The 27,405-nt window shown below is 39.7% G+C and overlaps 1 protein-coding gene across 6 annotated transcripts in view; it reads right to left on the minus strand.

Annotated features, from left to right (window-relative positions):
- LOC136874506 (uro-adherence factor A) overlaps positions 1-18,074 on the minus strand; it is a 177,299-nt gene extending 159,225 nt beyond the window's left edge. For 5 of the 6 annotated variants that reach the window (XR_011018274.1, XM_068227632.1, XM_068227634.1 and 2 more), the window contains exons 1-2: positions 17,332-18,074; positions 6,212-6,757 (exon numbers count right to left, since the gene is read on the minus strand). Coding sequence is in view for 5 of the 6 variants with exons in the window: in XM_068227632.1 (XP_068083733.1) it covers positions 6,212-6,724 (513 nt within the window). In the remaining variant the exon portion in view is untranslated. Of the gene's footprint in view, positions 1-6,211; positions 6,835-17,331 lie in introns of those variants that run through there. The other variant, XM_068227633.1, reaches the window with a different exon arrangement.
- Positions 18,075-27,405: the final 9,331 nt, after the last annotated feature.

Raw genomic sequence — 27,405 nt, forward strand, 5'->3', positions numbered from 1 at the left:
TTTGTATGTACCATGCAGCATGGGATGATCCTAACATATCTACTGTAACTGGTAAGATTTTTCATATTTTACATTTCTATATCCTAAGCTAAGCTAAAATGTTTCTGTATGTGCATTATCTTCTCAATTGGTAACATGTTAAGGATTATTTTTTATTTTATATTGGTGTTACGGGCCAACTCCCATTTAACCAAAATGTGCTCTGGGTGCGATAACTGCTGCCATCTGCAATGTCGCTGTAAACGCAATTCTCGTGGCACAGAGCAGGCAGTATATAAAGATTGAGATGGTGGTGCTTTCTGCCAGTTTTGAATCCAACCAATTAATAATTTCTGTAATTAATTTTCCATCTATCACAGGCTTCTTCTCTGATTCTGAGAGTCACTTTTGAACTCAACCAATAAAATTCTGTGGGTGTGTCTTGATTATTCATGAATGATCTCGAACCTTCCCTGAGGGTTTATAAACTGCGGATTGTCATGTCTCTTGGCCAATTGATCATCATCTTACTGTGTGTGTGTGTCAAGTAGGAGGCTCTTCGTCACCTGCTAGAACTTCTACAAGGTAATGGCCACATAACATCTTTCTTTCTTGCTAGATCCGCAGTTTAACCCGAGGAAAAGGTCTGAATCATCAACTATGTAACCTACTTTTCTGAAAATGTAACTTCTGACGGCTAATGAAATAACTTCATAAAATCTTTAACTGTAAATCGGGGATAGAGAGTGATATACCCTCTCGAGCTCTCCTTCATCTTGGTTTGAGGTGCCACGCTTTTGTTTCTACAATGTATTAAAGTGATTTCCATGCGTGCTACCTCAGTAGTTTGGGAATAGCCCCTGTTTCGTCGGCCAAGCGCCTTATAGGTTTAAAATTTTTGGAGCTCAGTCTTCGACTCCATTCAAATTGTACTCGGGCCGTTTATTTAACCTGTTCTTAAGATTTCTTAAGATTTCTATTTGTAAATAGTGGCTTGTAAGGAAAGTAATTATAGATTTTTATGTTTTGTTGCCTTGAGTAAGCTTCGAAAATGGAGAGCACGTTAGCTCTTTTTCAAGTGTTGTAAAAGTGCCTCTGGGAGGGTTGATATTGTAATTTATGGAGCAAGTGCTCCATGTATTAGGGGAGTTCTGCCTATGTATGAAATTTGTGCTCTTTTGTAAATTTGAGCAAGGAGCTCAGGAAAAGTTAAGCGAGGGCTTGAAGCCCATGATCTGCTTATACCACCAATTTTGTCGTTCCTAGAGTTGTTTAATGTTGGCTACTTGTACCTGTAAATTGTGAAATTTTGAATTTTGATAATATAACCTTCAGCTTAAGTTTTAATTAATTTTGATGTTGTAGTTAGACCCATTCACCCCAGCACCTTCTTTCACCTCTGCGATCCATGATAAACCCTGGGACATAAACCATGTAGAATTATATTATTTAATACTATTCTTAATATCACCCTACTTGAATTTTACAGGAAAGTATTTGAACACTAAGGACACAGTGACATCACATCACAACACGACTAAGTGCTCAACATTTTATTCATATACACATCATCCTGCTGTGTGGAATTTAATTCTATGCCACCATGCCACCATGCCACCATCCATCAATTTTTAACATGTTACATTGTACTTGTCATAGTTTTAGATTTCTTAAAGGGGGTCCCCATTTTCACTAGGTCTTATTGTATACCTGAATTTACACTTAACTAGCTGAAGATGAGAAAGTGCATGTTCTCAAAAGATGTACTAGATATAATGTAATAGTGAAAGGTAAATATAAAAAATGTTAACACTTTGTATTGACTAGGCAGATCATTCATCTCTATATTAACTGTGATTAAGTCAATATGGACCTGATAATGGCCTTTATAGTCAAGAGATTATTAACAGTGAAATAGTGATTATGTAGAAAAATAGCTAAATGTTCAAGCTGTAAAATCATGTAAACCATTGTAGAAATATGTATAGGTGTAGGTCTATGTATTTAAATTGGAGACCTTATCAATCAATCAATACTGATCTGCATTTAGGGCAGTCGCCCAGGTGGCAGATTCCCTATCTGTTGCTTTCCTAGCCTTTTCTGTAATGATTTCAAAGAAATTGGAAATTTATTGAACATCTCCCTTGGTAAGTTATTCCAATCCCTAACTCCCCTTCCTATAAAGGAATATTTGCCCCAGTTTGTCCTCTTGAATTCCAACTTTATCTTCATATTGTGATCTTTCCTACTTTTATAGACGCCATTCAAACCTATTCGTCTACTATGTCAATCCACGCCATCTCTCCGCTGACAGCTCGGAACATACCACTTAGTCGAGCAGCTCTTCTTCTTTCTCTCAATTCTTCCCAACCCAAACATTGCAACATTTTAGTAACGCTACTCTTTTGTCGGAAATCACCCAGAACAAATCGAGCTGCTTTTCTTTGGATTTTTCCCAGTTCTTGAATCAGGTAATCCTGGTGAGGGTCCCATACACTGGAACCATACTCTAGTTGGGGTCTTACCAGAGACTTATATGCACTCTCCTTTACATCCTTACTACAACCCCTAAACACCCTCATAACCATGTGCAGAGATTGGTACCCTTTATTTACAATCCCATTTATGTGATTACCCCAGTGAAGATCTTTCCTTATATTAACACCTAGATACTTACAATGATCCCCAAAAGGAACTTTCACCCCATCAACGCAGTAATTAAAACTGAGAGGACTTTTCCTATTTGTGAAACTCACAACCTGACTTTTAGCCCCATTTATCAACATACCATTGCCTGCTGTCCATCTCACAATATTTTCAAGGTCACGTTGCAGTTGCTCACAATCTTGTAACTTATTTATCACTCTATAGAGAATAACATCATCCGCAAAAAGCCTTACCTCCGATTCCACTCCTTTACTCATATCATTTATATATATAAGAAAACATAAAGGTCCGATAACACTGCCCTGAGGAACTCCCCTCTCAACTATTACAGGGTCAGACAAAGCTTCACCTACTCTGACTCTCTGGGATCTATTTTCTAGAAATATAGCAACCCATTCAGTCACTCTTTTGTCTAGTCCAATTGCACTCATTTTTGCCAGTAGTCTCCCATGATCCACCCTATCAAATGCTTTAGACATGTCAATCGCGATACAGTTCATTTGACCTCCAGAATCCAAGATATCTGCTATATCTTGCTGGAATCCTACAAGTTGAGCTTCAGTGGAATAACCTTTCCTAAAACCGAATTGCCTTCTATCGAACCAGTTATTAATTTCACAAACATGTCTAATATAATCAGAAAGAATGCCTTCCCAAAGCTTACATACAATGCATGTCAAACTTACTGGCCTGTAATTTTCAGCTTTATGTCTATCACCCTTTCCTTTATACACAGGGGGTACTATAGCAACTCTCCATTCATCTGGTATAGCTACTTCGGCCAAACAATAATCAAATAAGTACTTCAGATATGGTACTATATCCCAACCCATTGTCTTTAGTATATCCCCAGAAATCTGATCAATTCCAGCCGCTTTTCTAGTTTTCAACTTTTGTATCTTATTGTAAATGTCATTGTTATCATATGTAAATTTTATTACTTCTTTGGCCTTAGTCTCTTCCTCTATCTCGACATTATCCTTGTAACCAACAATCTTTACATACTGCTGACTGAATACTTCTGCCTTTTGAAGATCTTCACGTACACACTCCCCTTGTTCATTAATTATTCCTGGAATGTCCTTCTTGGAACCTGTTTCTGCCTTAAAATACCTATACATACCCTTCCATTTTTCACTAAAATTTGTATGACTGCCAATAATGCTTGTCATCATGTTATCCTTAGCTGCCTTCTTTGCTAGATTCAATTTCCTAGTAAGTTCCTTCAATTTCTCCTTATTTCCACAGCCATTTCTAACTCTATTTCTTTCCAGTCTGCACCTCCTTCTTAGTCTCTTTATTTCTCTGTTATAATAAGGTGGGTCTTTACCATTCCTTACCACCCTTAAAGGTACAAACCTGTTTTCGCATTTCTCAACAATTTCTTTAAACCCATCCCAGAGTCTGTTTACATTTTTATTTTCCGTTTTCCACCGATCATAGTTACTTTTTAGAAACTGCCTCATACCTGCTTTATCAGCCATATGGTACTGCCTAACAGTCCTACTTTTAAGACCTTCCTTTCTATCACATTTATTTTTAACTACCACAAAAACAGCTTCATGATCACTAATACCATCTATTACTTCAGTTTCCCTATAGAGCTCATCTGGTTTTATCAGCACCACATCCAAAATATTTTTCCCCCTGGTTGGTTCCATCACTTTCTGAATCAGCTGTCCTTCCCATATTAACTTATTTGCCATTTGTTGGTCATGCTTCCTGTCGTTCGCATTTCCTTCCCAATTGACATCTGGCAAATTCAGATCTCCCGCTACAATCACATTTCTTTCCATGTCGTTTCCCACATAGCTGACTATCCTATCAAATAATTCCGAATCCGCATCAGTGCTACCCTTTCCCGATCTGTACACTCCAAATATATCAAGTTGCCTATTATCTTTAGAAATGAGCCTTACACATAGAATTTCATGTGTCTCATCTTTAACATTTTCGTAGCTTACAAATTCTTCTTTCACCAGAATGAAAACTCCCCCTCCCACCTTTCCTATCCTATCTCTACGATACACACTCCAGTGCCGTGAGAAAATTTCTGCATCCATTATATCATTTCTCAGCCATGATTCAACTCCTATTACAATATCTGGTAAATATATATCTATTAAATTACTTAATTCTATTCCTTTCTTTACAATACTTCTACAGTTCAACACTAACAATTTTATGTCATCCCTACTTGATTTCCAGTTCCCTGTTCCCTTATCACCGCTCCCTAGGCCATCCCGTTTCCCTGAATGTGCCTCCCTATTACCCTTCCAAACAAATTTCCTAACTTATACGTACCACTGCGGTTTAAATGAAGGCCATCCGAGTGCAGATCCCTATCTCCTACCCACCCATTAGGATCTAGAAATTTCACTCCCAGTTTCCCACATACCCACTCCATAGTCTCATTTAAATCCCCAATCACCCTCCAGTCAGTATCCCTCCTACACAGTATTCCACTAATAACAATCTCCGCTTTCTTAAACTTCACCCGTGCTGCATTTACCAGATCCCACACATCTCCAACTATGTTGGTACTTATATCAGCTTGCCTTACGTTGTTGGTACCAATGTGAAACACTACCACCTTCTCCTTCCCCTCCTCCCTCTCTTCTACTTTCCTCAACATCTGCCTCAACCTAATTCCTGGATAACATTCTACCCTGGTTCCCTTTCCTCCACACACTTTCCCCACGTGTCTAACGATGGAATCCCCCATGACCAGAGCCTCAACCCTACCCACCTCATTTGATCCCCTCCCCTCCTGGTCAGCCCTATCTTTCTTGATAGCTGCAGAAGCTACTTCCTCCTCCCTTTTCTCCTTCCCATAACCCTGTTCCACCTGTCTTTTCCTATCCTCTACTCTACATTTCCCTTTCCTACCTTTTCCCTTCCTCCTACTTCCACGCATCTCAGCAACAGTTCCCTGTCCCTCATCTTCCCTCTGTTGTTCTAACTGGAGTGACTCGTACCGATTTCGCACAGACACCTGTCCTGAATTCTGATCCTGAATAGAGCCCTTGGCCTGCAATCTCCTTCCCCTTATTTTTGGGATTACCTTCATATATAGTTAAGCTATGTACATTTTAACATCAATTTATGAAAACTATTAAGGAATTTATATGTTTAAAAAATGGTATTTTAAAAAACCTGATTGTTTTACTCAGCAATGCATCACCAAGTTACATGTGTGGCAGGGTTGTCCAGCATCTTTCATCCTGTTGTCCATCTGTTCATATTTCTTTAGTTGTTCTTGCATTCATATACTTTGTTAATTATCTTTTAAGTTTATAATATTATTACATGTTTCATTTTGGTAGCAGAGCATAGTTGGTGCACTTAAACTCTTGAACGAGATAGGTTTTTGTAGCCTTTAACAGAAAATCAGTTCTATAAAAATTACAGGTATTGTACTGGTCGTATATATGTACCTAACTAATCTTTGTTGGTATTTCAGGTTGTTTTAATTATGGCTAATGAGTTGTAGGTGAGTCGTTTGGCACAATTCAAATTTTTTTATATTTTGCTATGAAAGTATGAAAGTAACTTTTTCAGATACCTGAGGTTCTTCAACTGCTTCACCTCCAGCAACTTCTTCTGAGACTTGCGGCTCTTGTGGTTCCTGTTCCTGTGTTGGTTCCTTGCTCTCATCAGCTGGTGTATCTACTTTCCCAGGTCCAACTATACATAATGATGGGAATTCATTCATGAATAACTTTTCTTTTGAATCTAGCTGAACTGACTCTACTTCCTCATCAAAGGGTACCTCTAATGCACTATCTGTAAATATGAGCTCATGATATGGCTCATATTCACAGGTTCCGACTTCTCCAAAATCAAAATCTTCTGCTGTTATTCGACTATATTCACCTTCACTATATTGAAAAGAATCATCTGAATACTGCTTAATATCAAAAGCACTAGCCTTTTGTTCAGGTTCAGCTTCCTTTGCTCCTGCTGGCTGTTCAGCCTCCTGTTTAGAAGGCTCTTTTTCTTCATAAACTACTGGTTCTGCAGCTTCATCTGGAGCACTTTCTACTTGATCCCCTCCTTCACGTTCCTCTGGTTGCATTACAACTGTCTTTGGTCGAGCAGTAATTTTGTCCTGTGAATTAGATATTTGAATGAATCTTTTTGAAAATCCAAATAATAATCAAATAATACATTAGAACACAGTGTTGATACAAGACCAGGTTAGATATAGGTCAGGATTATAGGAAATATTTTATACCACTAGTTCACTAACATGGATATTGCAGGGAACATCATGCATTTTTTTTTTTTTTTTACATCTGAGATGTAAATAATCACTTAATTGTTCTCCTTTCTTTTATCTGAATTTTTTGAACATATACAGTATTTATACTAATGTCAGTTTAATTTTATTTTTATTATTTCGAAAAAAGTGTTATGGCTCTCATCAAAATTCTTTACCTATACTAAGAAAACAATACAGACAACATGCACAAGTGAAAAAAGTCATACAAGAATTCATGCATTATGGCATAAGAAACATGAGTCAGATAATAACTGTACCCTGATTCTATACATGATATATTATAATGTTGCTTATTGTTTTCAACAAGTTAAAGTGAGCTATTTGAATATCAATGCAACTGAGGAAGGAGTAGATTTCTACTAAAGTAAATTTTTATCCCCATCGTCATGTTCATGTTCATCAGCATTGTCCTGCCAATTGGCAGGGCACTCATGTAAACTTTCATTACAAATGTTTTTCAAGTCAAGTTCATACTATGGTCCTCTATACATCAATATGAGCATATTCTCAAGTTAGAAACACAATAAGGCACAAAATATCCAAAGCCAAAGAACCTGATAATATTGGAATTGAATGACAAATCTAATACTTTAGATAATACTGTAATAACTCTCACGATATAAAACCGTGTTGTCAAGGTAAATATAAAAAAAAATTAACACATTGTGTTGACTAGGCAGATCATCCATCTCTATATTTACTGTGATTAAGTCAATATGGACCCAATAATAGCCTTCGTAGTCAAGATTATTAATAGTGAAATGGTGATTATGTAGAAAAATAGCTAAATGTTCAAGCTGTAAAATCATGTAAACCATTGTAGAAATATGTATAGGTGTAGGTCTATGTATATTTAAAAAATTTGGAGACCTTATTTTTTGGATTACCTTCATATATAGTTAAGCTATGTATGTTTTAACATCAATTTTTGAAAAATTTAAGGAATTTTATGTTTAATAAATGGTATTTGAAGAAACCTGATTGTTTCACTCAGTAGTGTGTCACCAAGTTACATGTTTGACAGGGTTGTCCAGCATCTTTCATCCTGTTGTCCATCTATTCATATTACTTTAGTTGTCCTTGCATTCATGTAATTTGTTAATTATTTTTAAGTGTATAATATTAACGCATGATACATTTTGGTAGGACTTGATCTCTTGAATGAGATAGGTTCTTGTAGCCTTTAACAGAAAATCAGTTCTATAAAAATTACAGGTATGGTAATGATTATATGTATGTACCTCACTCAGGGCTGGATTAAGGGGTGGAGGGGTGGGGCTAAACGGGCTGCAGCCCCGGGCTTCGCATGCCAAGGGGCCCTGGGCCTTGGTCGAACTTAAAATTGTATAAGAAGGCCTGCTGCTCCACCTCCGTGCATGTATATGAATATTTACACTTGCAAAATATCGAACACGCACTCTTCCTTCCATCTTATCAGCTGTCCGCGTTAGTATTCCATCACTACTAGAATCAATTATCGTCCGGAGACACGAATCCTCACTACTTACGAACTGTAATTATTGTAAAGGTTATTGTTGATGAAAATATCAATCTGGCAGCTTGCAAATATGGGCAAAGGGGGAAAGGGGGAAGAGGTCGAGGAAGTGACCGGGAGGGGAAAGGGAGAGCATGGTGGAATGTGCATGCTATACTGTATATTTGCATCAGGAAGAGAACTTCCAGTTCACCTCTGATTATTAAACCATTCGTAAATTACAACTGTAATGTTCTTGTAAAATGGATAGAAAATATCCTAGTGGTGCCAAAAAATGTAAATTAAAAGAACAACATTTAAAAGAAATTGAAAAGTTGCCAAAAATATCAACATTTTTTGACAGGAAGTCTACAAGTGCATCGACGACTGAAGAGACTATTACTGGTGAATTGGAATCTTCCACATCTTCTACAGGTGAGTGAATAGTGTAATATCTAAGTCTGCTGTTTTGAGAGAGATTAGGTCTTTACGGAATTGGAAAGCATGAGCATTAGGAAGATGGTTTTAAAAACAATGAAAGGGAATCCTAATCTGTATTTTAAACTTCAGTCACATTGTATGGAATACTCAGAGTCGTAAATAATAAACTGCCGATCTCGTTAGTGTAGTGGTAGCAATAATGACTGCCAGCCCCGAAGACCCAGGTACCTTCCCCGGCACTGCCTGGGGGGGGGGCTTGTTTACGAAGAAGGGGTCCCACATTTTTTAACAGCCCAGGGCCCCCAAATACCTTAATCTGGCACCGAGTCCTCACTAATCTCTGTCGGTATTTCCCTTTTCATATTGTTCTGCATGATACAACAAGAGTTGATAGAATAACGATTTTTGAGATGTCTGTTATAACTATTCTGAACCAGAAGGTTGTTTTGATTATGGCTAATGAGTTGTAGGTGAGTTGTTTGGCACAATTCAAATTTTTATATATTTTGCTATGAAAGTATGAAAGTAACTTCTTCAGATACCTGAGGTTTTTCAACTGCTTCACCTCCAGCAACTTCTTCTGAGACTTGAGGCTTTTGTGGTTTCTGCTCCTGTGGTGGTTCCTTGCTCTCATGAGCTGGTTTATCTGGTTTCCCAGGTCCAACTATACATAATGATGGGAATTCATTCATGAATAACTTTTCTTTTGAATCTAGCTGAACTGACTCTACTTCCTCATCAAAGGGTACCTCTAATGCACTATCTGTAAATATGAGCTCATGATATGGCTCATATTCACAGGTTCCGACTTCTCCAAAATCAAAATCTTCTGCTGTTATTCGACTATATTCACTTTCACTATATTGAAAGGAATCATTTGGCACAATTCCAATTTTTTAAAATTTTGCTATGAAAGTATACTTTTCATTGATGGTGAGCCTTCTGCTAACCAAATTAACATTGTGTTTAAACTATGTTATCATATTACGTGTGTCACGTTCAAGTTCATTTTCTTTTTCTAAGTGGTAAAAATCTCTGTGTGTATCTGTTTCCTCTAATGTTTGAAAGAAAGTGCAATCACTTGTTGCTTTTCAAAGTGATGTCATGAACTGGATTTGGTGAAGTTCATGCTCTGCGTTCTCCCTCCCTCGTCCAGCTGTTTTACGTATCTGTTGAAGGAGTTAGAGTGCCGACTTACTTTGAGATTTGCACGCATTTATCTATCTTTAATTTTCTCACGTCACATTCTTCTTCTTCTTCTTCTTCTTCTTCTTCTTCTTCTTCTTCTCCTCCTCCTCCTCCTCCTCCTCCTCCTCCTCCTCCTTCTTCTTGTTATCTTCCAGACTACATATTTTAAGAGTGTGATAATTGTCATACTTGTGATCTATGTGTGGCTGTGACTTTAAACATGAAGTTCCCAAGTATTTTAGCAGTCATTCTAATAATTCTGCAGTGAATCATTTGTCATCCTTGGTAAGTCTTACAGTAGTGTTTTTGAGTGTTACTTCTTGACCATCAATCATGTGTTGTGGTAAATTATTCTATAATTTTTAAATCTTGTTTCTAATCATCAGACATGTAATGACATTTCAACATATGTTAAACTCAAGCGTAGTAATTAATGTCAGCCGTGTTTTTTTTTATTATCCTCGAGGTATTATGTATTATTTTGCTTATGGTGCCATTATGATGTTCAATGAAATTTTGTCAATGTGTCACATTTTGTTCAGTGATTCTAAATATCTGTTCATTAACCCTGTCAATTATTTATTGTTAAGGGTTGTGCTTTGATGACTTCATAGTGGTTTGTTATTTATAGGTAAGAAATGGTTTCATTTCATACAGCTCCAATATGTGTCAATCCCTTCTTTTGTTTCTGACCATGATAGTGTCATTCTATTATGTGAGTTGGTAGAGTGCTATTCGTTGTCCTTAGTGTTATTTCTGTCATCAACATTTTATTCGCAATTTACCCGCCTTGTATTGTGTGTTTTGTCATCCACTATAGCTTGGTTCAAATCTGCATGAGTATGGTATCACACAAAATGTTCCTGGTCAGTGTCTAAATTCCTTATTAGGGAGGAGTTTTTGGGATTGTCTAACCGACCGAAAATTTTCCTTGATCAGCTGTTGAGCCTTTCTATTGTGTGTTTATTAATTTCTCCATCTCATATATTTTATAACAGCCCAGGAATTCTCTATATTGTAGGAAGGGTGCCTATGATGATTGTGAATTAATGTGTAGCAAAGTATTTTTTTGGAATTGTACATTCTTTTCTCGGGGATAAATAGGGTGAGTCATGTTTACACCATCATACTATTAGACCAGGTAATGCTGAGACTCACAAGAGTAACTGTTGAATTGTAGATGTGAACTTACGCTTGTGAAGTTTACCTAAAGTCCAATGTTTATCTAATATGAGATTCCTTGTAGTCTTTTCTTCTTTATTAGATGGTCAGATGTAGGATCTAGGCACTCTGTGTCAATATGTGAATTTTGTATTGTGCTAGGAAGATTTTCTTTAAACTTTATCCCCTGTGGGTGGGGGACACAGATGAAGAATATAACCATGGTATCCCCTGCCTGTCATTAGAGGCAACTAAAAGGGGCAACGTAAGAGTGGAAAAAGATTGTGGCTTTGGTACCATGTGTTGTACCCCATGTAGATGGGAGGGGCTGAATACATCCATAGGAAATCCTTGCCTGTTGTAGTGTCATAGAAGGCCATTAAAAGGGTGCCCCCCCCTCTTTAAGGATTAGTTGTTGACCGATTCAAAATTCTTGATATGTGTGTGCTCACTGGGGATGGGTCTCTTACGTGAGTGACTACGCTCGAAAGAACAATGGTATCCCCAAAAATCGCGCCAGGTGTGAGAGCCAATACCCATGCAGTATCCGCCTGACAACGCAGGTCCCTGCACAGCTGAATGCTGAAACATGTTATTATTAAAGGCATTTACATCCATCTTCAGATGGGGATGTGAGTGTAGGTTAAGCAGCATCTTGCCATTTATAAACTAAAAAAGTCTATACTATGGCACTGTTACAGTGGAATTGTAACAGTAAAATGTAAACTCATATCCTCATCCAGAGGTGGTGAAGCTCTTTTCAGGCACACTCCCAATGGGGGTGAACTGCACGAGTTCTTATTCGACAGAGTAAGAAATCTTCATGGGAAAAATATGTGACATCTTAGATGTCACGTATACCGTCATCTCAAGTGTGGACTAAACTTCGACATATTTCTGGAATACAAGGAGCATCCTCAGTACTGGGAAATTCCATTGCAGGCAGAATTGTCGCTGACCAACCCATGATTGCTAGCCATCTAGTAAGTCATTTTGCAGATGTGTCTAGTACCGGGAATTACCATAATGATTTCCTTGCTGTGAAGTGGGAGTCAAAACGTCATAATCTCAGTTTGCCACTCAAGCTTCAGAGGACTACAACGTGCCCTTTATGGAATGGGAATTCTGTAGTGCCAGGGCGCTTTGCCAGGACCCGTCTCCCAGACCAGATAATGTCCATAACCAGATGTTGAAATACCTCAACGAGGATAGCCTCTTGTATCTCTTTGGAGTGTTCAACTGAATCTAGTTAGAGGGTGAGTTTCTATCAGAGTGGCGAGAGGGAATAGTACTGTACGATCTCGAATACCACCCGCACTGTTTTTTCAAAAATACCGCTTCCAATTTCAATTGTCCAAAATTGGGTGCATGTTTTATTTACGAGCGTAAAATTTTGGGAAATTTATATTTCCGAATGCGCATAAATCGGGCATCACCGCCGGTGCGGCTTGGCAACAATGCTCTCTCCGCTCTCAATATATGCTACTTCTGCGCTTGGCGTCAGTCTCACGCACATTCTTGGAGTATCAACATGAATTCCACAAAGCGTTTGCGATATTTTACTGCGAGTGAGAAACAAAGTAGTTCGGGAAGCCAAAATTATTGGAAATCGTGCCACCGGTAGGAAATACGACATTGATGAGCCGTGTTATTCGCGATTGAGAAAGAAGAAAAATTTGCTATTAACATGTAGTGGTGATTGTAGAGCTTTTTGTACACTGAGTGTACAGTTTCCAGAAATTTAAAAAATCTTAATAAATATGTGACAGAAAGGCAGGAATTCAGATATGGTGTGTCATCAGCTAAAGGAATTAGAGATTGCATAGGAACTTTCATCGGAAGGGTTTAAGGCAAGCCAAGGATGGGTTTGTAATTTTTATAAAAGAAATGGGTTGAGCGTACGAAGGCGTACCTAATTTCACACGTCTTCCTGGTGCCCACGATGAGAAGTTATTGTCGTTTCAGCGTCACATAATTCGGTTGTGGAAGGAAAATGCATACTTGCTTTCCCAAATTGGCAGTGCAGATCAGACGCCAGTCTACTTTGAAATGCCAGTGGACAGGACTATGAATGTTAAGGGTGCGAAAAGTGTTACCATTAGAACAGGTGGTAATGAAAAACAACCGTGTATGGTAATGTTATGTATTCTCACCGACAGAACTAAATTGCCGCCGTACATTGTTCTCAAGCAAAAGACGCTTCCTAGAAATCTACCCGCTGGTGTTATCGTCAGATCTCAGAACTCCGGCTGGATGGACAGTTCACTTGTAGAAGACTGGGTAAAGTGTATCTGGCAATGTTGCCCTGGTATGAAATGAAATGGCGTATGGCTTTTAGTGCCGGGAGTGTCCGAGGACATGTTCAGTTTGCCAGGTGCAGGTCTTTTGATTTGACACACGTAGGCGACCTGCGCGTCATGATGAGGATGAAATGATGATGAAGACGACACATACACCCAGCCCCCAAGCCGGCGAAAGTAACCAATTAAGGTTAAAATTCCCGACCCTGCCAGGAATTGAACCTGGGACCCCTGTGACCAAAGGCCAGCACGCTAACCATTTAGCCATGGAGCCGGACGTTGCCCTGGTGCATTACTGGGACAAAAGAGCTTGCTTGTTTTCGACAGTTACCTTGGCCACACAACAGAAGCTGTGAAGAAACATATCAAGGATGGGAAAGCCGACCTAGCGGTCATTCCGGGCAGGATGAAGTCTATGCTACAGCCACTGGATGTCTGTGTGAACCGTACATTTAAAGCATCCTTGAAACAGCTCTATACAGAATGGATGGCAGCCGATAATCACACACTGATGCCAACTGGTTGCATTCAGCACCCAGAAGTTCAGCTGCTGTGTTTGTGGATTTTGATGGCATGGAATCGTATCCCTGGGGACCTCATATGGAGGAGCTTTAGGAAATGTAGCATTTCTAATACTAAGGATGGCAGTGATGATGACATTTTGTGAGAAGGTGATGTTGATGAAAGTTCTGAAGTTGGTGCTGATGATGATGATGATGAATGAACTCATTGGATATCATTCTGGAAATGTTTGTTTAGGCACTTTTATTTGTATTTTCTAAACATTTGATGTGTGTTAGTAAAGATTGTAAATAATTTTGACTTCACTTTTTTTAAATTTTGTTGTTTCAAAATAAGGGTGTGGGTCTTATTCGGTGGTGGGTGGTATTCGAGATTATATGGTAATTCCTCTCCTCAAGCCCGACAAAAATCCTAAAGTATGCAGGAAGTTACAGACCTATTTGTCTTACTAACTGTCTGTGTAAACTATTTGAGAGGATGGTGAATTGCTGACTTGTGTGTTGTTTGTAGAAAAAGGGATTTTTGCCTTAATACCAATGTGGTTTTTGAGCACCTCGCTCTACCACTGACCACTTGGTATGCCTGAAAGTTTTACCCAGGATGCTTTTCTCTAAAAACAGCATTTCATAGCTGTTTTCATTCACTTAGAAAAAGCCTGTGATACCACATGGTGATATGGCATCCTGTCAATTCTCTACCAATGGAGATTCCGAGGTACTTGCCGGTTTTTATTGCAAATTTTTTGTCTCTCCGTCTATTCTGTGTCCAAGTAGGGAGGGCATATTCACAATATCATGTTCAGGAAAATGCAGTCCCAATTGGTTCTCAGTGTCACTCTATTTGTGACTGCCACAAACTGTATTGTCGCTGCTGCTAGTTCAGCAGTAATACCATCGTTACATGTAGAAGATCTTACTCTGCATCATAGCTTGAAAAATATGGCAGTCATAGAGTGACAATTGCAGCAAGTTATTAGGAGAGTGGAACAGTGGACCTTAGAATATTGTTTTCGTTTTTCAACCGCAAAGACCTCTGTTGTACACTTCTGCCGGAAGTGTACTCTTCACTCCCTTCCTGAGCTTTATTTAAGGGATATTGCTCTTCCTGTAGCTGACACTTACTGATTTCTTGGGCTCCTATTCGATAGTAAGTTAGCTTGGGAGCCACATGTGCACTAGTTAAAAGCCAAGTGCGCTAAGAAGCTGAATATTTTAAAGTTTCTTAGAGGCACTACTTACGGAAGTGGGGATTCAGGCCGCACTGTGCTCCTTTGATTTTATAGGACACATATTTTATCCAGGTTAGACTACGGCAGTGCAGCATATAGATCAGCAAGGCAAAGCAGCCTTGCAAAACTGAATAGCATCAATCACAGCAGAGTTAGGTTGGCAACGGGAGCATTCCGTATAAGCCCCTTTGTTAGCCTGCTTGCTGAATCTGATGTGCCACCTTTACACCTGAGGTGTCAACAAATACTTTTGTTCTATCCTGCAAATTTGCAACAGATGCCACTTCACAGAAGCTATCCCTGCGTATTCCAAAATGAAACCTTCGGCTGTATGGTGCTTATCTAGGAGCAACACAGCCGGTGTGTATACGCTTGGATGGCAGTCACAGATTGTTTGATGTACCTTCGGTTCCTTGTCAGACAACCAAGTAGGGTACCTCCATGGATAATATGACTACCTGAAATAATTCTAGATCTTCACAATGGCCTGAAAGAGAACACACAACCCTCCATTTACTGGAGGCTCTTACTGTCTGTTGTTGGCTGGTATTCAGATTCAGTAGTTGTTTACATGGATGGTTCTAGGGCAGTAGAGGAAGTAGGCTGTGTGTTAGTTGTTGACAAGAACAGGTTTCTTTTTCCTCTCCCGGAAACCTGTAGTGTGTACACAGCAGAGCTCTATCCTATCCGTGGAGCTCTGCAATATGCGCCGGCACTTTCTGCTGTGTGCCGACTCCTTCAGCTCGCTATAATCTATTAATATATGAGCCACTGAGAGCCAAAGTGGTATAAGTCAATTTTTCCCAATTCTGAGAACTGAAGGGTTTGCGCTTTGTTAAATGTAAATTCATGCTTTACAATAATTGATGATTCATTTGATGAAATGTGCAAATGAAATAATAACATTACGTTTATTAAAGACCTTTTAGTTATTTGTACCTTAAATTGCTTTCTATAGTCCCTTTCCTCTCAGCAGTTTACTCATACTGAAAGGTGAAGTGGTATAAATCAAGAGTTGTACCACTCTTCTTATAAATGTTTTGGTGAAGCTAAATACAAGAGAAGGAATATGCTGTTTTTAACCTTCAATATCATAATTTATTTGTAAAGTAAATTTAAATGAAACGTAATGTTGCAGTAAATGTGACATTGCACTTAAGGCTCCTGTTACGTATCTCTCTCTTAAGGATTGTGTTAAAATAATTGCACTGTTGTTGTTAAATGTTAGACTGCTACCTACTCAGTCTGGTCTAGTAGTTCAAAAGTATGTCCACCCATGGATTATAAATAAATTGTTTATCCAAATGTCAAAGTTTCTTAAAATGAACTTCTTATCATGTTGAAATTTAAACTGGCTTTATGATGGAGCATGTCAGTTTACTCGATTTTACTGTCTGGAGTACATCATCTTCCTCTGCTAAAGGGTTGACAGAGGTCCGTATTCTACAGACAGACTTGCAATTGTCAGTTTGATGAAGAAAGTATGGTGGACCAGAGGGATGTGTGGGAGAAGGGTCATCATGTCTCTCTTTTTCTTCTTTTTGCCTTGGTGACAGGTTGTCCAGCATTGTTGAGAGGGACGAGCTGAACACTACACAAGCAAGGACGACCACGAGCATGATGTGAAGTTGTAATATCCAAAGCTTTTAAAAGGATTGCTTGTATAAAAATGAGATGGACAGTATTTCTGGTAACAAAACTATCAAACATGAAGCCAGTTGAAATTTTGATTTTGCGTCGTCTTCTTTCTAAATGTTACACTTTCTCTAGATCCTTTGGTGAGACAACCTCATTAAGGGCCATTCTAAAAATGGTAAAGGGTTATTTTCTCCTTGCCTTTGAATGACATTACACCAATCATCAGGGGGGGATTTGAACAGTTCCTGATTTTGTCTCATTAACTCCGAAATCCAATTTTTTGGCAGATAGGAGTGCCCTGATAACATGGTCAACCACTTGGATTTCATTTCTTCAATCCTTTATGATTTTTATCCAAATCAGCAAATTTACCTTACAAAGACAATATCTGCTTTAATAAGATCCGGATATTACAATTCTGAAGAAATGAAACAATGTTAATACTTACCAGCACAGTTGCAGGGACCTTTTGATTTTAGAGCATAAATAAACATTTAAGACAACACAACAACATGACCACATGGCCTTGCCGCTTGACTTCTACCACTATTCCCACAAACGCACTCCACTCTGGAGTGAGAGAAAGAATGCATCTAGTGATCTCAAGCGCCTCCTATGGGATTTATCATTATATAACTTCTCCACAACAAATTTCCATGCACTGAGAGTGCACTGAATGGTATACCTCAAAAGCTAACATTTCCTGAATTATACTGAGTTGGCTCTCAGCGACTCATATGTTTTCCTCGGCACCTTCTTATGCAGTGGATTCAGGACCTGCTGGCCAGGTGTTGGGATGCTAGCACCAGAATAGCTGCCTCTGTGGATCAGTGGTTGTGTTGGTCTCTGGATCCAAAGATAGCCAGCTCAAACCTGGCAGAAGTAGTTAGATTTTTGAAGGGCAGAAAAGTCCATTCAACACTCCTCGTTGTAGGATGTTGGCATGTTAAAGATCTCTGGTGACACATTTGGTCTTTACCCGACAAAATTAATTAAATCTCACCCATACACGCCCAAGAGGGTTTTGATTTACTTGGTCTACCATCTAGTAGGCCTAGAGTAAAGAATGTTGAAATTGGTGAGTAGACAGCCAGATGGCGTCAAATTGAAATGTCTGCACATGGTAGCTGAGGCCATTGTACTGAGAGTGCCTTTCCCAATTTATTCATTTGCTTCTTCTTGATGATAAATTACCTCTGTGTTGTTTCTTTTGTCTTCAATGTTGATGATTTTGTGGATTTATTTGACGGATCATGTAAGTACACTGTGATCGTGGTGTATCATTCTGAGGTCTAATATCTTGCTGGTATGAAGGTTTCTTACTGCCTTTTTCTTATTTTATCAGTCAAATCTTGGATATGTGCACTTCTTTACTATTCTAGGAATATTTTCATTTTGAGATTTTATGGGGCTGTTCATTTTGTGAACACTATCTTTTCTGTTTTGTACCATACTCTATTTGTGAATATTCACTTCTTGTCTGTGGTTATGGCAAGCATAATGTAAGGTGTAACAGTTAATCAGTAATTAATGCTGTAATTAAGTACATGATGGTACAATATAAGCAGTGGCGGTGGGCTCTCAGGAGCACATGAGCACATTCACGCATTTATGGATAATTCAAAATTGTTTCCTTTCTTTTGACCTGATTTCATCAATCAATCAATCAATTTGACTTATATTGAAGCTCCGTTATGCTGACAGTAATTCATTTTGGCTGACAATGCAAGAAACACACTGGCGATTGTTAGAGTTTGTGATTTTTAGCATTTGCGATAAATGCGAAATATGCCGAAACTTTGTCAGTGTATGTGCCTTCATCTTATATGACCCGTACGGGTGGTTTTTAGCGGTTTCGAATTCGCCACGGGTGGCCCAGATTGGTTGCGCAGTAGAAGTTAGTTTTTCCTCGTCCTGCGCGTGACGTCATCACAGGAGCACCGCGACTGTGTAGCATACAACCGCACGTGTATCTCATTTCGTTGTTTATATATGTCTGTCTTACAAAGAAAGGATTTCCACATAATAACTATACGTAATTTTTTTCCGTATATTGCTGTTGGTTTATATAGTGGCCTGCTGTATTTTGCGTAGTATGTGTGTCGTAGTTCGTTTCTGTGAGATCTCTCTTAAGTTGCTGTGTTTCGTGCAGTGAGGTGCACTTATTTTCTTTTCGTTAGTTGCGTAAACAGTGTAATAGTAGCTGGAGTGAAATTTATGTGTTCATAGTACAGTATCGTTGCGATAGAAAACCGTGCCGTTAATGATTCACCGCAATCTACAGCGACACCTGATTGTTCAGCAGAGGGATTTCGGTACCTCGCCGGCTACATCGCCTACCGTGAAAGAAAATATGATAGGTCAATGTGAAGTCCCACTGGGGAAATGCTTTCCATTTCTTCTGGTACAGCCCCTGTGGGGAGGTCTACTCGTTCCATCGGAAGAATGGTAAACCAAATAAAGGAATTTGAGTTAATTTTCACGGACACTCACGGAGGTGATGAACTGTGACGCATACCTAATATTATACGCAAAGTGTATCAAATAATTAGCAGTAAATTCTCCACTGTACCACCAGAAATAGTAAAAATGTATGTTAAAACGAGAATATTTATACGCATAAGACAAATGAACATTCGGGCAAGAACTGAAAAATCCATAGCAGCTCATCGGTGAAAGGCACGACAGTGGATTTCATCTTCAAAAGCAACCACTTCATGACATCTAATCTCACATGTAGGACTGTGTTCTAATGAAGTGTTCTCCTGTTCTTCCTTATTGTTTAATTTTTCAAAAGTAGACTATATATACGGAGCCTCCGTGGCTCAGACGGCAGCGCGTCGGTCGGCTTCTCACCACTGGATACCGTGGTTCAAATCCCGGTCACTCCATGTGAGTTTTGTGCTGGTCAAAACGGACAGGTTTTTCTCCGAGTACTCCGGGTTTCCCTGTCATCTTTCATTCCAGCAACACTCTCCATTACCATTTCATAGCATTTATCAGTCATTAATAAATCACTTTGGGAGTGGCGACCCCATTGTAATAATAATATGGTTCATTCATTACATCCCTGACCCAGTCAAAGACTGGAAAACAGGTTGTAGGTTTTCCAGGACTACCTATGCATGGTTTCGAATATGAACTTACTTCTGCTGCTGTTATAATATGTGTTCTTTAAACTCGATACCTGCGGAAGTGAGTCTGTATATCGTATGTTAGCATACGGTAGTTCTGCTGTAAAGATTTAATATTACAAACATTTCATATCTCTAAATATTTATGTTTACAGATTTGAGAGCGCGTAACCTTCTTTAAACTAAATAGAGGAACTTGGAAATGTTAATAAATTTCAACCGTTGGTCAGTGTGCCGTCTCGTTACATTTACGCCTTATTCGTAATAGAAATAATGAAAAGTTACTATGCTGTACTCTTTTTTCAATCTTATAACAGCAATAATCTTTATGTCTGGTCTGCAATTAGTTCTGAAAAACTGTAATGTTTGCTGATATGAGATTCCTACTGATTTGCGCGCTCTGGGCTCGGCTGCTTTGCTCCTACTGTGACGTCATTTCGTTAACCAATAGCAGCTCGTCTCGCGTTGGGCCCAACCTTTAGTAGTGTTTAAGAACCTTGGAATTCGCGATAAAATGCGAAATTGGTTCAAAATGCAAAATTATACAATTTATGCGAAGTAGATGCGAAACTCTCAGTTTTATAAGAAATAAACATATATATTTGTAAAAAACGATGTATTTTTTCTTAAAAATAGGATATAAATGTTATTTATTTCAGGAGAAATAATTATTACGGTGCCCATTGCGATCGTAAAGCGGTAACATGCTTTGACGGACACTTCCATCTTGGTGCACGGAATATCTAAGTTATAAGTTCTTTGTTTTGCAGCTTAGCCGATTGATGTCAGATGATACCTGAAGCTATTTTCTCTGTGTAAATAGTAACTCTGAGCTGAAATACGGAAAATTAAAAGCACCTAATTTTGCCGCTCGTTGTAAACAAACACGGCGGCATCCAAGCGCGGCATGGATGAGTTTAATCGTAACTGGCTTGAAAATAGTGATGTTGAAAGTGGAAAAGATTATCTGGAGAGTGAAAATACTTCTTCTTCTTCTTCTTCTTCAAATGACAGTAATGAAAGTGATTCCGATTTCAGTTCCGAGATGATAGTGCCAATTGAAACTACGTGACAAAACCAGAATGCAACAAGAGCGAGTGAGAAGTCTAGTTTCCTCTTTTTTTTTTTTTTCTTTTTTTTTTTGCTAGTTGCTTTACGTCGCACCGACACAGATAGATTTTACGGCGACGATGGGACAGGAAAGGCCTAGGAATGGGAAGGAAGCGGCCGTGGCCTTAATTACGGTACAGTCCCAGCACTTGTGTGGTGTGAAAATGGGAAACCACGGAAAATCAACTTCAGGGCTGCCGACAGTGGGGTTCGAACCCACTATCTCCTGGATGCGAACTCACAGCTGCGCGCTCCTAACCGCATGGCCAACTCGCCCGTTGAGAAGTCTAGTAAAATGATACTTGGAATTATGATCCTGTTGACAATAAGCCTCTTTCTGTAACATGTAAACCAGTTTTTGAAATTCACTCTATAGTGAGGAGGAGGTTGGGTAATAATCCGAAAGAAGTGGACGTAGTGAATGAATTTCTAACCCCACAGTTCTGGGATCACATTACTAAGGAAACCAATGCCTATGCCTCTACATTTCTTGCTAATTTATCTGCTTCCCTTGAAACCAGTAATACTTACGAACAAAAACATTGGTTTCCTGTTACTATAGACGAGCTAAAAGCTCACTTAGCTTTGTGTATTCTTATGTAGCCTATGTGATCAATCAAATTTATGTTAAAGTGATGAAAAAATAAATAGTTTGTAAGGGAATATTTCCTTTCACAAGTTGTACCGGGCGGTACACCTCCACTCCGCTAATTTAAAATGTGCGCCTGTGGAAACTCCTCTGCTGGAGGAAGTCTGAACTTTATTTACCCTATTCATTTTCTAGTTTCTCAGAAGATGTCACCACCTGGAAATTTTTGAGTTTGTGAACTGTGTCATTTTCGATGTACTTTTGTTTTGCTTGAAGTAAGAAGTGTGAACTTTCTCTTCTAGAGGACACCACTGAAAAACTACAATAGTGCACCCTAGTGGGAAGAAAAATAACTGTTCTTTGGAGAAAATTTTATTTCAAAAGTTTGTTCTTTGTTAAATTTCTTTCTGTTATTGTTTAAGTTGGCTGTATACCCCTCTCTTTCCCCTTGTTTTGCATTTGACCAATCCCGAATTTCTGTTATTAATTTCTGACCAATCATTGGTATCTTCCCCCAACTTGAATATGTTTCTATACCCTAGCCAATAAAAAGTTTGTGGGAGGGTGTTTTCTTTCCCCTAACACCTAGAACCTTCCGCGAGAGGATATAAACAGCTGATTTTTGGGTCTCCGGGCCACTTCTGTTCCATCTTTCAGTGTATTAAGTACATAGCAGGAGGCGGGAAGCGCCTCTTTCTCCAGCAGCGGTCAACTATAAGGTAATGGCCGATTAATATATTCTTTCTTTGCTAGCTCAGCAGTTTAACTCTCGGGGCGGGTGCGAAGCGTTCCACCATGTAACCTTTTCCTAAAATGTAAATGTAACTACTCTTTTCATCTATTCTCTTGGAAAGCTACATTCTGGGATAGAGAGTGCTAACCCTCTCGAGCTCCCACTCATATTGTTTTGAGGTGAACTTATTTTTCTCAACCTATTCTTCGTTAATGTAAAACAAATTGTTCTCTTCTTAAGTCACCTCTTTAGTATGGGATTAGCCCTTGTATTAACGGCCTAGCGCCAAGTAGGTCTTAATCTAGTGTATTAGGAGTGCAAGTTCGCCTCCTCTCAAATTGTTATTTTAGAGGTCATTTAATTAACATTCTTTTCGTTTAATAGACCTCAGTAGATAGGGTATTTTACCCCTGTGTTTATGTCCGTTGAGGACAGCTTGAAGGTGGAGTTTGGTGTGGCCTGGGAGAGGCTTAAATTTGAGAGCGAGTGGCTCTTTTGAAAATGGTATGTTGTATGCCTCGAGGAGGCTTTTCAGTGTAATTTGGAGCAAGGGCTCCTAGGTATGAATGGGGTTTTTTGCCCCTCTGTTAAAACTTGTGTTTGGGGTAAAACGGGGCTGATTGCCCAAGCATTGTGAACTCGGGGCGCGAAGCCCAAATTCTGTAAATATTGTAACTACCTTATTTTGACTTGCTATTCTGTACCTGCCATGCTTGTTACTTATTTATTTTGAAAAGAAAATATAACCGTATTAAATTTTAAATTTACTTTACAGGCACTATAATTTCGTATCTTGAGATCCATTCACACCCGCACCTTCTTTCACCTCTACCTACCGCTAAAACACGGTAACAAGTGGTAGCAGAGCGTGGTCGAATGGGTCTCAATTTAGCCCCTTTTGACGGCTAAACATTGTTTGTTCCGAACTCTAACTATTTTCCCAGTTGCTGGAATTTTTTGAGTTTTTCAAAATTGTTCTGTCACCATGCCCGGCCCTCGCGATGTTCTCCATCTTAACTATTTGCGCAAGGAGGAGTTGATCTATGAATTAACTATCAGAAATGTGCAATCTGGAGGCACGGTTGCAGTAGACACTAACAAGCTTAGAGAGTCCCTTGATTTGCCCATTTCCATCCCCAATTTGGGAGAGAAAGAAATTGATGACTCTCTTTCCACGATCGTCGAGAATATTACTGGGCTAGCTTCTGTAGTTAGTTTTTTTGATGAAAATGATCCGTCTCCTAATCAAATTAAGCGTGTGCAAGGCAGGCTATATCATTTTTCGAATAGGGTTAACGATCTATTGTCTCTAAAACTGAATGACGTTCAGAGGAAGGAAGCTAGTACGCTCCTGGAAAATATTTCCGAATTATCTAGTAAGGTCACTCAATTGTTAACTGGAGAAGTTCCTCCCAAATCTGATCAACCCACCATAGTGAATGCAGGTAGTGAGGAAGCGCCTCCCAAGGGAGAAGTTAATAGGATAACCGTTGCTGCTCAAACTATCCCTGCCCCATTGGACAACGAATCTGAACGTCGTGCATCTTTGAGTAACATCCGTTCTGAATTAACTTCCTTGCCATTGAAACCTTTACCTACTATGTCACCCGGGTTTAGCAGCTTGCCTCATCCATTGGCAATGTTGCTCAGAGGTATCTCTAAGTTTTCCGTTAATACCACCAGTGATGTAATTTCTTTTTTAAGATTTCTAGTTGAATTTCAGGATCATGCCCTTGTGTTTTCTCTTTCTCCAGGTCAAATTTTGCAAATTATCTATCCGTATGCCATTGGTATTCTCTCAGATAAAATCGTAAGAGCCATTGCCGAGCAATCATCTATTGAGGATTTCCATGCCCATTTGCTAGCTAACTTCATCCCGGCTAGGGCCAGGTCCTCCCTTATTCAGAAGTACTATTACCGTGTACAACGCTTGGATGAAAACTTGGCTGATTTCATACAGGACATTAAGTTTTATACTAGGGTGTTTGCTCTTCATTTCCCTGAGGATCAGATTGTACAAGCTATTGTGGAAGGGATTTCACCACCCTACAGGTCATATTTGTGTTTCGCGGCGTGCCCGCAAACTTTCTCTGAACTTGAAGCGTTGGCCGTCTCAGCGGAAGGAGTTAGATACGCCGATTCTTTGCGTGTCGCGAAAGAACCCCCGCCTTCCTTTAGTAATACTCGGCCTCCACCTCGCCGACCAGTCAATCCCCGTAAATGTTATGCTTGCGGGTCGCCTGACCATCTGCGCAACAAGTGTCCACTGATCAAGTCAAGTGGGACAAGGAATGGAGCCGGGTCATCACAAGGCTGTTTTAAGTGTGGGGCCTTCTCACATATCGCCAAGAATTGCCCAAACTCAAATAGCACCCCCTCCTGCTCAACTTCTGGTGCAAATTCCACCTATGCCAATACTAAAAAGTGACTAGTGGCTTCGGCTGAGTCGACTAATCCATCTTCCCGAGACTCAGCCCCTAGTAAACAGGTTGTAAATGCAGAGAACGATCAGCCTTCAAATTCATCTTTTGAATGCCCTAAAGAATGTCTTAGGATTGCGGCGGATACCCCCGCACCTGTTCCTTTTCTTAAGATTGAGTTAAATAACGAGCCTATAACAGCTCTCTTAGATTCAGGCAGTGTTTGTTCGATTATTTCGGCTGAATGGTATTCTAAATTGAAAACGGTTTGTAAACTTCCTGACTATGTCTCTTCTCCTGTTCAATACGTATCGGCTAATTCATCTCCATTAGAAATTCTAGGTTCCTTACTGGTCAAAATTCGTATTTTTAAGTTTACATGGAAAGTTAAATTGTTTGTGGCCAAGCAATTGTCTTGCCCCATTATATTGGGAGCTGACTTTATTTCTCACACTGGTCTTGTGCTCGATCTCCAGTCTAGGTCGTGCACATTCAAATTTGCTTCTAATTGTAAAATCCCACTATTAAAGTGTAATTCTGTGTCATGTTCTCCTATTTCGCCTACCCAGGATGAGATGTTGTTAGACCTTAGACATCTACCTGAGGAGCAGGCTGATAGTATTCGCAAACTGTGTCTGTCGTTTCCCGAGGTGTTCTCTGATACTCTTGGTGTTACTGACCTTATTGAATACAAAATTGAGGTCACGGATTCGATTCCTGTCCGTTTTCCACCTTATAGGCTATCTCCACCTAAAATGAAGGCTCTGAAAGAAATTATCAATCAGATGTTGAAGGATGGTATTATTAGGCCCTCTAAGTCGGCGTATTCATCGCCTATTTTTCTAGTCCCGAAACCCCAAGGAGGCTTCAGGCCTGTCATTGATTACAGGGCTCTCAATCGGAAGGTGGTGTTGCAATCTGTGCCCCTTCCTGACCTACATTCTTGTTTTTCATGGTTTCGTAAGGCCAAGTTCTACACCATCTTGGACTTGAATCAGGCCTATAATCAAATTCCCCTTGCCGAAGAGTCTAAACACCTTACAGCGTTTGCCACGGACTGGAATTTATATGAATACAACCGCGTACCTTTCGGGCTCCCCACGGGGGCAGCTGTGCTCACTAGGCTACTAGATAGGGTCTTCTCCGACATCAAATTCGAGTACTTATATCACTACTTAGATGATGTCGTCGTATTTTCAGAGACTTTTGAAGAACATCTAGATCATCTGCGAGAAGTTCTCGATCGCCTTCGTAAGGCTGGGTTAACTGTTAAGTTGTCCAAGGTTGCCTTTGCTAAGCCCTCTATGTCATTCCTAGGGCATATTGTGTCACCCGATGGTGTAGCAGTCGATCATTCTAGAACACAGGCCATCCGTGATTTTAAACCTCCCAAGGACATTAAAGGTATCGCCAGGTTCATTGGTATGGTGAATTTCTTCAGGAAGTTTATTCCTAACTTCGCTAATAGAGCGGCGCCCTTGAACCTTCTTCGTAGGAAAGGCATCAAATTCGAGTGGGGACCTTCTCAACAAGCCGCTTTTGAAGACCTTAAATTAGCACTTTGTAATGCCCCTGTACTTGCTATGCCTGATTTCTCGAAGAAATTCATTGTCCAAACCGACGCATCGTCGTCGGCGGTAGCTGCAGTCCTTCTCCAAGAGACTGAACTAGGGAGGCGCCCCATCGCCTATGCATCTAGGACTCTCTCGGCTCAAGAAGCAAAGTACTCCATATATGAGCTTGAAGGTTTGGCAGTCTTATTCGCCTTAGAAAAGTTCCGTCTCTATCTGGAACACGTCAAATTCGACCTGGAGACAGATAATCAAGCCTTAAGCTGGGTCTTAGGTAGACCGCGTCGTACTGGTCGTATAGCCCGTTGGGCCATCCGTATTTCTGCCTTCCAATTTGATGTTAGACATATCAGAGGTATCGAAAATGTTGTTGCTGATGGACTCAGCCGTATGTTTTCTAACGACGTCGAGACCCACGAACCGGTCGACAGTTCATCACCTTCCGAGTCCATACTATCTGAGGTTAATGCCATCCTAACAGATGCTCCCATGCTTTTTAGGGATATCGAGAAATACCAACGTGAAGATCCGACGCTGGCTCCGATAATGGAAACCCTTTCTTCTGGGGAACATGTTGTCCCTTATGTTCTGAGGAATGGGGTTCTATGTTGCCCTTCGAGGCATGATAAGATGATGAAAGTTGTTGTTCCAGCTGTTCTTGTACCTATGATCTTCAAGTATTACCATGAGACCCCATTAGGAGGGCATCTTGGTATCTTTAAAACTCGTGAAAAAATTCGTGATATGTTCATCCGGAAAGGTATGGACGGTGAAATCCGTGAACTAGTAAAGGCTTGTAAATCCTGTTTGCTTAGTAAACCGACCATGTCCACCAAGGTAGGCCTCTTGTCTTCTCAGCAAGCGTCGCGCCCCATGGAACGCCTGTATATTGATTATGTAGGACCCTTCCCCCAGTCAAAGGGTAATGCCAACAAGTTCATCTTTGTGTGTGTAGATGGTTTTAC

This window comes from Anabrus simplex, chromosome 5 (assembly GCF_040414725.1).
Source record: "Anabrus simplex isolate iqAnaSimp1 chromosome 5, ASM4041472v1, whole genome shotgun sequence".
NCBI classification, from domain to species: Eukaryota; Metazoa; Arthropoda; class Insecta; order Orthoptera; family Tettigoniidae; genus Anabrus; species Anabrus simplex.